Below are 12,122 nucleotides of genomic sequence, written 5' to 3'. Positions count from 1 at the left end.
TGAAGTTTGTGTTTGGATTATTGTACGGTTGGAAGATCCAAACATGACCCATTATATGATTTCTAACAGAGTCAGTCACTTGTTGATTTTTTATCTGTTGGTATTTGATAGAATCCATGATGCCATGTGTCTAAACAAGATGTCCAGGACCTCCAGCAGAAATATAGGCCCACAACATCACAAATACAGCAGTATATTTCATTGTACACATGGGGTACTTTTATCCCTGTGTTCACCAAACCCATCTTGAGTGTTTGCTGCTAAAAAGGTATTTTTTTAGTTTCATCTGACCATAGAAGCCAGTCCCATTTGAAGTTCCAGTCGTGTCTGACAACTGAATATGCTGGAGTTTGTTTCTGGATGAGCTAGGATCATTTTTCTTGAAACCCTCCCAAACAACATGTGGTGATGTAGGGGCTGTTTGGCAATTTTTTAAGGTTGTCTGACCCCGAGACTCAACTATTTTCTGCAATTCTCCAGCTGTGGTCCTTGGAGAGTCTTTAGCCGCTCAAACTCTCCTTCTCACCGTGCATTAGGATGATATAGACACACGTCCACTTCCAGGCAGATCCATAACATTTTTTGTTGATTGGAAATTCTTAATTATTGCCCTGATGGTGGAAATGGGAATTTTCACTGCTCTAGCTCTTTTCTTAAAGTCACTTCACTAATTTGTCAAGTTCAATTATATTTTGCTGCACATCAGAAATATATTCTTTGGTTTTTCTCATTGTGATGGATGATTAAGGGAATTTGGGCTTTGTTTTCCCTCCTATTTATATTTCTGTGAAGCATGAAGCCATGGCTGGATAATTTCATGTTCATAATCACCCTGGAGTGCTCAAAATTGTGAATATGAATAGAAATATTCTTCAGAGATATTTTACTCATAAGAATTTCTAGGGGTACCAATAATTGTGTCCAACATGTGAGAAAAACATGAATTTCATAATGATATTTCCCACCATTTTCAATTGTTTTATTTCAATGAAAGGTTGTTGTAATAATAATTACTCAGAATTATTATTTTTATTATTATTATTATTATAACCATGTTAATTAGTAGCAGTAGTAGTAGTAACATTTAAAGTAGTATATTACACTGTAAAAAAAAGAATCCGTAAAATTTACTGTAAAAAAAACGGCAGCTGTGGTTGCCAGAATTTTACCGTAAAAAAAAATGTTTTAGATTTAATAGTGAAGTGAAGTGACATACTGCCAAGTATGGTGACCCATACTCGTAATTCGTGCTTTGCATTTAACCCATCCAACGTGCACACACACACAGCAGTGAACACACACACACACAGCAGTGAACACACACACCGTGAACACACACCCGGAGCAGTGGGCAGCCATTTATGCTGCGGCGCCCGGGGAGCAGTTGGGGGTTCGGTGCCTCAGTCGTGGTATTGAGGGTGCAGAGAGCGCTGGACATTCACTCCCCCCACCTACAATCCCTGCCAGCCCGAGACTCGAACCCGCAAACTTTGGATTACGAGTCCGACTCTCTAACCATTAGGCCACGATTTTACGGTTTTAACTTAAATTTACAGTTAAATACCGTAATTTCATTAACTTATATAATGTTAATATACAAACATATTGAAGTACTGAAAGTACTTTTGTAATACACTGATAGCCACCAATAGCAGGTGGTGATGAGAAAGTCACATGATGAACCAAAGCTAATCACAAGCAGCTATTGCTTAACATATATTAACATATTAATATATATAGAAGGTGCAGTGTCATTCACACAAACATTAAACACAATCATGGTAACACACATGAAACTGAAATAATGCAATAAATATTAATTTAACAACATTAGGTGTAACATACAACCCTAATGTGCAAAACTGATAAGAAAAAACTAAGAAGAAACATTTGAAATATAATGCAGGGAATTCTGGGAATGTCAATTTACGGTTATTCACTGTAAATTATACGTTCTTTTTCACTTCAAAAAATGTATACTACTGTAAAATTACATGTAATGGTTACATACAGTTTTTCACCATATATAGTAGGGGAACTTACCGTTAACCATTTAATAGGTTTTCACTGTAGCATTTTTACAATCTTTTACCGTTAAATTCACTGTCATTTTTTACAGTGTAGTATTATTATAACAATTTTATAATTAATAAAAATAACAATAAATATACAAAGAATAACAACAATATATTATATAATAATCAATACATTATCTACTACTGCTAATTAGTATTCTTAGCATTTGTATTGTTGTATTATTACTAATAGTGTTATTTAAGCTGCTTATTATTGTTCCATCAAAGCTGTTTATTATTATTTATTATTATATTGATTAATATTAATATCATTAGTACTATTAGTAGTAGTAGTAGTATATAGTAGTATAATTAGTATCATTAGCAGTTTTGATTTTATTAATAGTAATAATAATAAGAAGAAATATTAAAATAATAAAAACAATACATCATATACTATTACTACTACTAGTATGAGTACATGAATATTAGTATTGTTTATAATTACGAGTAGTATTATTAAAACGGGTTTAATAATAATAAAATTATGATATTATTATTAGTAGTATTAGTATAAGAATAATCTTGTTTTATTAGGTTAGTCCCTGGATTAAAATCTCAGAGACCTCCAACAGTACATAAAAGAAGTATGACACAAAAAAAATGTCAAAAATGAAATTGTGCACAACATTAATATTATGTTTGTGAACGTTTCACTTACTATTTAAAATATGATATTATATTTGAAGTGTTTAAGTTTTGTTATTTCAATTTCTTCACTGGTGTCAGGATCAGTTACAATTTGTTATTGATTTTTTTTTTTTTTTTTTTTGCGATGTGTTGACCATTTGTCACACAGATCTGCAGATTGTAACGAAGTGCTGTGAGAGACTGAAGCTCATCACATGCTGTGAATCTCTCTATTACAGCGTTCACTTAACACACACCTGCTGCTGCTCATCACAAGCTTTATCTGAACTCAAGGAACATCTTCCACCTGCTGTCCAATTTACTGAAACCACAGTAATAACTCCACTAGATAACAACACACATGACAGAATAGAACTGTAAGAAGACTTGAAGTGGATTGATATATTTGTGTACAGAAAGACCTGGAAACGATTGTCATCAGATTATTAACGTATAATGCTTAATTTAGAAAGAAGTAAAATGTAAAAAAGTAAATTGCTAAAATGTATTTTGAACAAGCAAATATTTAAAACCTGCTATTAATACTGAACTGTTTTCTTGGAAACTACCACCAATTAGCAAATTAAGAGTTCTGTTTTCAAGCTATTAAAAATTATTATATTCTCATACTATTGTTATTCTGATATCCCCCCGATACAGGGGTCTTTACAATATCATGAAATCATTTGCACAGACAAAATGTAAATAATATATTTAAGAAAAATAAAAGGTTAGTAAAAGTGTTTGACAGAAAAAAAAGAAATGTGATGTATTATGTAACATTTTTATTAACATTAGCATTTAGTCGAAACAGACATCTTTTGCGGTAGTTTAGAAGTCTTTTTCACTTTTGATCAAATTAATTAATTTTGCTGATTTTTAAAAAAACAGCTTCATCACCCTAAGCTTTTGAACTCTCAAAATGTTTTGAGGTTAAAGGTCAATGCAAAAATGGGTAATAAATGATCAGTTTCTTAAAATGATCAATTGATATTCTCATAATTATATCTGTGTAACAAACCAAAAGTAAATGATATGCATTTAAGAAAAAAAACAAGGTAAAGACTACTGACAAATGTTTGACAGAAAAAAAAAACCCAACAACTTTAATTTATTATTAAAATGACATAAATAAAACTCACAAGAGTCCAACAAATACAATAGATAGATATGTACAAATGATTTCTCTATTGGATGGATTGCAGACAAAACTACAGGGTCACTTTTCAAAGCGTTTTCAGACCAGCAAAGTCTGTCTTTCTCCCGCTCTACAGAGAGCACATGTAAGACTGTTACTGTTACATACGGTAAAACCTTGAAAATGGGCGCTAATTTCTATTTATTTACACACATATACATTTTAGTCAGTCAACAGCACAATTTGGTCGTATTAATCTTTTAGATATTATTTAAGGACAATAAACACCATAATTGCCCCCATTTTTATGGCTAACTTCTAAAATTCATACGATGGTTTTTGCAAATATAGATACTCTATGATTAAGTGATTGTCTCTCTCTTGATTGCGTTACTTCGTGCCATGGTACCATACAGATATGAATTAAGAAAATCAACCCGTTTCCTTTTGCACAGGCCTTCTGATTGTCGAAACGACGAGAGGCTCTTCTACATTCCCTCTGGAAGTAGACTTCTGACCAGCGTTTGTAGGATCTTCACCTCAGATCAAGTCCTGAAAGTCACAGTCTGAAGTCAGATGGATCTCAGTAGCTCTGTGCCACAGGCGCCCAGGACGCTGTAAGCCTGGCGATGGAGCTCTCAAACTGGGCGTCTCCAACGCCAACCTCGCTCAGGCCCGGGTCATACATAGAGGAGGGAGAAGACACAGGCAGAGAGGAGGTCAGCCCCGTGTAGGACACCGAGGAACCGCGCAGGAACTGAGATGTCAAGCCGCCTGTGATGGACCCCGATGCTGAGCCAGATGGGGTGAGGGTCGTCCCCGCAACGGACCACAAGCTCGGGTATTGGCTGTAACGCAGAAAACGCACGGTTAGCCAGCGAATCCACTGTAAAACCTTAAAGAGATCTTTGTTTAGATGTAGGAAGCACTGACTTGGTGTTGGAGGTAGTGTTGGTGGTGTGGGCCAGGGTGCCCATTCCACTGGAGTTGGGTATCTGCAGATTCGACCAGCTATCGTGAGAAGCAAGACTTCCTGAAGAGTTGTCCATGTAGTTATCTACAAACACAACACAAGCAATAAATAAATGCAAAGACATTACTCAAAATATACAATAAAAACATACACCAGAAAACTACACTCTTAAAAAAATCAAGCTCCAAAAGGGGGATTTCACAGTGATGTCACAGAAGAACAAATGTGGTTCCTCAAGAAACCTTTCAGTGAATAGTTCTTAAAATAACCTTTTTTTCAGTGTGAAGAACATTGTAAAAATCTAAAGACCTTTTTTTCTTGGTGTGATGAACATTCTAAAAATCCAAAGAAACATTTTTTTTTCTTGGTGTGATGAACATTCTAAAAATATTAAGAATCTTTTTTTTTCTTGGTGTGGTGAACATTCTAAAAATCTAAAGAAGCTTTTGTGGAATGGAAAGTTTCCATGGATGTTTGAGGTTCTTCATGGAATCATAGATGCCAATCAAGAAGCTTCTTTTTAAGAGTGTATAATGATACACATGTATCAGAGTTAATTTGCTCTTACTGCTGGTAGTGCTGCGGTGGGGGTAATGGCTGGGATACGGAGCAGCTCTGTGGTTCCTCAGGCTGGAGTATCTCTCGCAGTACGAGCCAGAGGAGTGAACGGGGGCCCCATTGAACTGAGGAGGGCTGCTGCTGGGGCCCATAGGGCCGTTACTGGGCAGGAACCAGCCACCAACTGTTGGAGGAAGACACATGTGTTAAATATGCTAATACACTGTTTGAGGGGAGATTTATTTGTTCATGAAGTTGAACTGGTTTACTTACGTTGTGAGTATCCAGATTGCTGGTTGTCAGTGCTGTGGTCTGGGACTTCCTTGTGGTCACTTCTGTTGAAAAGTTCAGTTTTAATAATGTTAATAAGTGCATAACAAAATCTAAATAAATTGTATAAAGAAATGATGTCAAGTAATTGTATACCTTTCTTTGGCATCCAGGAAGGCTTTGGCGAATGGGTTGTGCTTGATCTTCAGAGCTGTGATCTGAAAATTAATTAGAGCAAATTAATATAGAGGAAAATGCAACATTTTAAAGGTCGAGGAGGCATCTTAACAAACATTCACCTCTTCATTCTGATAAGCTGTGACTGCAATAAACTGAGTCTCAGGAAAAGACTGACTGCTGATCATTTTCTGGATCCCACCGACTTTCACAATGTGAATCCTGGGTTCATATTTGTGCAAAGAGTTCAACATAATCTAAAAAAATTAATAAATAGAAGAAGAAACATAATGGTTATGAAATTTCATACTGAATATAATATATACTGAATGAATTTAATTATTATTTAAAAGAATTGCATTTTTCTCCATTGAGCACTAAAGAGTGTCTTTACCTGTCCTCCTCCATTGAGTTTATTGGAGAGTTTGACTTTGCTGAAGGAGACGGGCGCTTTCATCCAGTGTGCGCCGAAGTTAGGTGAGTCTGGATGGATGTAGACACAGCTCGGGCTCTGCGGTTCGGGTTTCCCTCCCGGCACCCATTCACCGTTCACATATTTCCACCGATTATTATCGGCCGCCACAAAGTCCAGCAGGACCGAGTACATAGCGTTGGGGTCCAGACCGCTGACACTGGCTCTGAGCACGGGAAACATTCGCCTAGAAGACCAAAAAATAATAAATAAATAAATAGACTGGTCAAAAACATTTCAATAGCATTCAAACTCGATAAGAAAAATTATTATGGACTATTATCTGTCACAAAATTAGACCTCTAATATGCGATCGAAACCATAGCAACGCTACAAAAAAATGTATTCATCATCTAGTCAAATTTCACCTACTGCTTCGTCATTTTATTTTTAGATAGATTAGGAGCATTCATGAAAAAAGTGCAAAAACAGCACATTTCCGTTCATCAAAAGGAAGCGTTTTAGTGGATCTCGTCAAATCTCAATTTACCTTCCAGTTTTAGTGACAATCATTTCATTGGTGAGCTCTTTAAATTTGCCCCATAACTCCGCGTCTTCTAGGGAAAGTTTAATATCGCGCTCCGACGCGTCGCCCTTCTCGCTGCCCTTCTGAAACTCGCTCTCCACGGCGCTCAGGAGGTGATCCAGGCGCTGGTCCGGACTCGAGGAAGACATATTTCCGATCAAATCAATACAAGTCCGAAATCACTAAATCCCGTTGGGTTGCGATGCTTTGATCGCGTCTCAATCTGCACTTTAACGCGCCGGAGCCTTTTTAAAGGGCCGATACGGAGCTCCCGCTGTTACGGGGCGTGACCCGCAGCGCCAGACCAGGCCCATCGCGCCCTAATAGCGCCCGATAATACGTCGCCTCAAAACACATGCATAGAGGCCCATTACAAAGCGTGGAAGTCCACAGTCAATGAAAAACGTTTAAGATATAGGCCTTTTGTGTAAAAAAATAAATAAAAATAAAATAGGTTACACTTTATTTTTTAATATGTCATATTATTTAATATTAATATAAATTAACTACATGTAGCCTACTTACTATATGGTTAGGCTTACTTGCATGTAATTATGCATAATTAATTGTTATTATGATACGTGTAACATGTGTAATAAAGACACCTTAAAATAAAGTGTTACCAAAAAATTGCCTAATTAAATTAAAAAATTGAAAATGACACAAGGAGCAAAGTATAAGCACAACTTTAAATTCATTCATTTAGGCTACTGTTTTTGAATATAGCAACTTAGTTTTTTTAATTAACAATAATTATTATAATTTAGCTACTTTTGCACATTTTGTACTTTGTTATTTGTTCTTTTGATTTTATTGGGCATAATATTAAATTGTTTAAATATAGCCTATTTCTTTTTTATATGTGTTATTATTAGAATGATTTAACATGGGAACAGTTTCATCGGTGTGGCAGGAGAGTTACCCTAATCCAAACTTGTTTTCCTATTCAGGAACTCGTCTTTGAAACTAAAGAAGAGAGACAGTGTCTGCTCCGCGCTGCCTTTGAACTCAGCTGTATATTTGCGAATAATGCTAATCTTTTGTTGGCCCAGATACTCATGTGAGAAAGCTGGTGTGTACTGGGACGCCCATTAGGACAGGGCCATCGACTGAAGTGTGGGTGATGGCCCGAAGATGATATGTGTGAATGTCCTTAATCCAGCATGACTCCAGTCCAGAGAGAATTAGAATGTTTCAAATAATAAGCATAGCCTACATATTTATTTACAACTGAAATAGGCTATTTTTTTATTTTTTTTATAAGTAATTGTAGAAATAGCCATATAGGTGCTTTTATTTTATAATTTTTTTTAATATTTGAATATATATATAATTTATTTCTTAGTGCCGATTTGAATTTATATTAGGTTACTTGATAGTTTCTAGGATAGCAATAAATAGGCATCTAAAATTCATACACATTTAACCTAATATCTTAGTGTTGAAAAAAGGGGATAATGTCTATTTATTTATTATGCATCATGGTACAATGAAACCTTTATTTGCACAAATCTTTAATCACCAGATTTTTAGGGAAAACTGTGATGGTCATTTAAGATCAAGTGTTTTAAACAACACTGCACTTGGAGATGATGATAGAGGATGTTGATGTAGTCTGCGCTTCTCGGGGGCCGTAAATGTGAAGGGCCCTCACACACCTTTCTGCTCAGATTCAGCTGATTTACAGAGCAACAAACAACCTGTCATCAGACACACCAACTCACACTCCTGAGCTTCTGTTTCACACACACACACACACACACATCTGGTCAGCTATCCATGTAGGGACTAATGACGTAATGGTTTTTATTCTGTACAAACCGTATTTTCTATCGCCCAACACCAACCCTACACCTAAACCTACCCCTTACAGGAAACTTTCAGCATTTTTACTTTCTCAAAAAAACTCACTCTGTATGATTTATAAGCTTCTGGGGACCTCAATTTAGGTCCCCACCGTGACACGAGTCCCCATGAGTCTGTGGGTATTCAGGTTAAAGTCCCCACCAGGATATATAAACCTGTACACTCACACACACACACACACACACACACACACACATACACTCACACACACACACACACACACACACACATACACTCACACACACACACACACACACACACACATACACTCACACACACACACACACACACACACACACACACTCACACACTATACTCAGTTTCCTCAAAATAGATTTCATTTTTCAGCTGAAAAGAAACACAATAATAATTGAATATCTCATCTGACCCTTAAAAACTCCTTCCATTGATAAACCTGAATATTTCATTTAGATGTTGCCATAAAAGTACTTTATTTTTTTTATTTTTTTTTTTTAAACAATTTTTTTTTTGTTTTTTTTTATAAAATTAGCATTATTTGCGGTGTACAGTGTTTTTTTTTTTCTTTTTATGATTATTATTTGTTCTGCTTGCGTGCGTGCTGACTGTGGTGTGTGTGTGTGTGTGTCTGGTGATGGAGGGGTTAAGAAGAGATGCTGTCTCTCTCTGGCATAAGGAGCCTCTCACCTCAGTGAGAAATATTACAGAGGCCTGGTGCTCCACAAAAGGACACTTATAAGAGAAGATGCATATTTTCCACACTTCTCCTCTCCGGCCTAAATCAGTAAACAGGGCAGTCGGATGAGTCAGTGCCTGGAAAATAAAAGACACACACACATAAACACACACATTTTGTCTGAACCAAAATAAGTATTCAGCTGTTTTCTTAATATCTGTGGAGACAGTCAAACTCCAAAATGTACTGTTATTTTGTATTGTGTTGATAAATTCAAAATGTATTTATTTATTTGAGATAGAATCTTTATAAATATTAGAAAACATTATAAATGCATCAGTTTAATGTATCTTTGCTGAATAAAAGTATTAATTTCTTTCTGACCCCAAGCTTTTGATTTAGTGGTTTACATTTTATAGTGTACAGCATATGCATGCAATTTCATAGTTAATATAAGAACGATTACTTTTTACTTTGTTTTCTTTTTTGTGTTACCATTTTATTATTTGTCACTGTTTATTTTATTTTTAATATTGTGTATCTGTCCATCATGTTATAATATAATTTTGTCTGCCGTTTCTTTTCATTTTCATTGCTGTTATTATTATTAACAATTGCTAAAATTAAATATAAATTAAACTGAGAAATGTTGCCTCAGAAACTAAGATTAAATTAAATTATTATTTTTTATTTTTTTTTTTTTTATTACTTTTTTGAAAATGTGTTTCTACGGTTTAAGGTTTAGCTTTAATTTTGGTTTATAAATAAATAAAATAAAATAAAATGAACATTTCCAAATAAAATAAATCTGGTTGGTTAATTTATTTGACAAGTGTATTACAGTCAGTTTGAAACTAGCTAGGTTTGGTTTCAGTAGCGCAGTAGTGACTGTATTGTGAGTGTATTTTTAGCAGTGCAGGACAGTGTGTGTGTGTGTGTGTGTGTGTGTGTGTGTGTGTGCATGTTTATGTGGTTTATGAGGACACAAATTTGTATAATGACATGGGTATGACAGAGGTATTACAATATGAAGGTGGTTTATGAGGACACTAATTCAAAAGGCTTAAAAAACATACTAAATGGTGTTTTTTTGAAAATCTAAAAATGCACAAAGTCTCCTGTGAGGGCTAAGTTTAGGTGTAGGGTTGGTGTAGGGCAATAGCACACTCAGTTTGTTCAGTATAAAAACCATTACGCCTATGGAGAGTCCCCATAAACCACAAAAACCAACGTGTGTGTGTGTGTGTGTGTGTGTGTGTGTGGAGGCACAGACTCGCTCCCCCGCTCTCAGACAGATGTGGATTGAGTCCTGAGACGCGTCTGTCACTGCTGCGTTTCCACTTCAAGTTCAGGAAATCTAAACTTTCCTCTCCTAATCACCCTGGCCTTTGAAAAGGATAAAAAAGGCTGGAGGGACAGTAATTGTTCCCCTCTCCCTCTCTCTCGCCCCCCTCCATGCAATAGATGTCAGGCCTTTTGGATGCTAATGAGCGAGGGAGAGAAGATGGCTTTGCTTCAGAAGCCTCTGATGAACTTCATCCTGTAGGACACAGTGAGGTGAGAGCTGAAGAAACACACACACAGATCCTAGAAGAACCGCTCTGGAGGATCATCACGGCATCAAATTACATGCTTGTTCAGTCTGTATTTGACAAACTCTGACACCGAAGACACTTACTCTTGATGACGGTGTTTCCAGATAATGTGCACAGCCATGTTTTTCCTGAAATATTCATTTTCAAGAGGTACTCAGATTAAGCTAATTTTACATTTGAACTTTTTTAACTTGGTGTTGGTGTGGACATACAGTTAAAACCAACAGCAAAACAATAAATAATAAATAATAATAATATTAAACAAATCAATTAAAAAATTTAAAACATTTTACAAAAGTTTGGAGTCGATAAGGCTGCACTTATTTGATGAAAATACAGTAAAAATAGTTATAATGTAAAATATTATTACAATTTAAAATAACCATTTTCTATTTTAATATCTGTTAAAGTGTCATTTATTCCTGTGATCAAAGCTGTATTTTCAGCATCATTACTCAGTGTCACATGATCCTTCAGAAATCATACTAATATGATGATTAGCTGCTCAAGAAATATTTCTGATTATTATCAGTGTTGAAAATAATTGTGATGCTTCATATTTTTGTGGAAACCATGATACATTTTATTTTTCAGGATTCACAGAAAAAAAAATGGAAAGTTCAAAAGAACTGCATTAATTTGAAAATAAATATTTTGTAACATTATAAATATCTTTACTGTCATTATAAATATCTTCACTTTACATACATTCGTACAATTTCATATATACATAATATAATACAATATACATCACTTTGTCTTTTTCTATTACTATTTGATTATTTGATGCTGTTCTCTCTCTGTTATTTATTCAATTTAAAAGCAAAATGTCTAATCTAGAGCCTCGTCAACTCTCTCACACCATCATAATAATTAATAATAAATATTTTTTTCACAATGACATTTAAATTATGTAATGAAGCACGAATAACAATCACTGAATAGTTGACTATATTTAGGGAGCAGTTGTCTCTATGTCTAATATTAATACTTAATGTGTAGGCATGGAAACCTGTGTGATCTCACTGGAGTGTGATCTGGTCTGAGCACACAGAGAGAGTGACAACACACTGATTTACAGCACAATCTGAGTTCAGGCTGCCCAGCAACACACACACACACACACACACACACACACACACACACACACACACACACACACACACACTCACACACACACACACACA

The 12,122-nt window shown here is 35.4% G+C and overlaps 1 protein-coding gene across 1 annotated transcript; it reads right to left on the bottom strand.

Annotated features, from left to right (window-relative positions):
• Window positions 1-4,426: 4,426 nt before the first annotated feature.
• Window positions 4,427-6,968, bottom strand: tbxta (T-box transcription factor Ta; the record flags this gene model as incomplete). The annotated part of the gene is made up of 8 exons (XM_079380418.1): window positions 4,427-4,691; window positions 4,777-4,900; window positions 5,385-5,558; window positions 5,648-5,709; window positions 5,801-5,862; window positions 5,944-6,078; window positions 6,216-6,480; window positions 6,784-6,968. 8 exons carry the CDS (start codon window positions 6,966-6,968, stop codon window positions 4,427-4,429), a joined length of 1,272 nt encoding a protein of 423 aa, XP_079236544.1.
• Window positions 6,969-12,122: the final 5,154 nt, after the last annotated feature.

The sequence above is a fragment of the Barbus barbus genome (assembly GCF_936440315.1).
Source record: "Barbus barbus genome assembly, chromosome: 27".
Taxonomy (NCBI): domain Eukaryota; kingdom Metazoa; phylum Chordata; class Actinopteri; order Cypriniformes; family Cyprinidae; genus Barbus; species Barbus barbus.
Note: the sequence above shows the minus strand (reverse complement) of the source record. Positions and strands in the feature narration are given on the sequence as shown.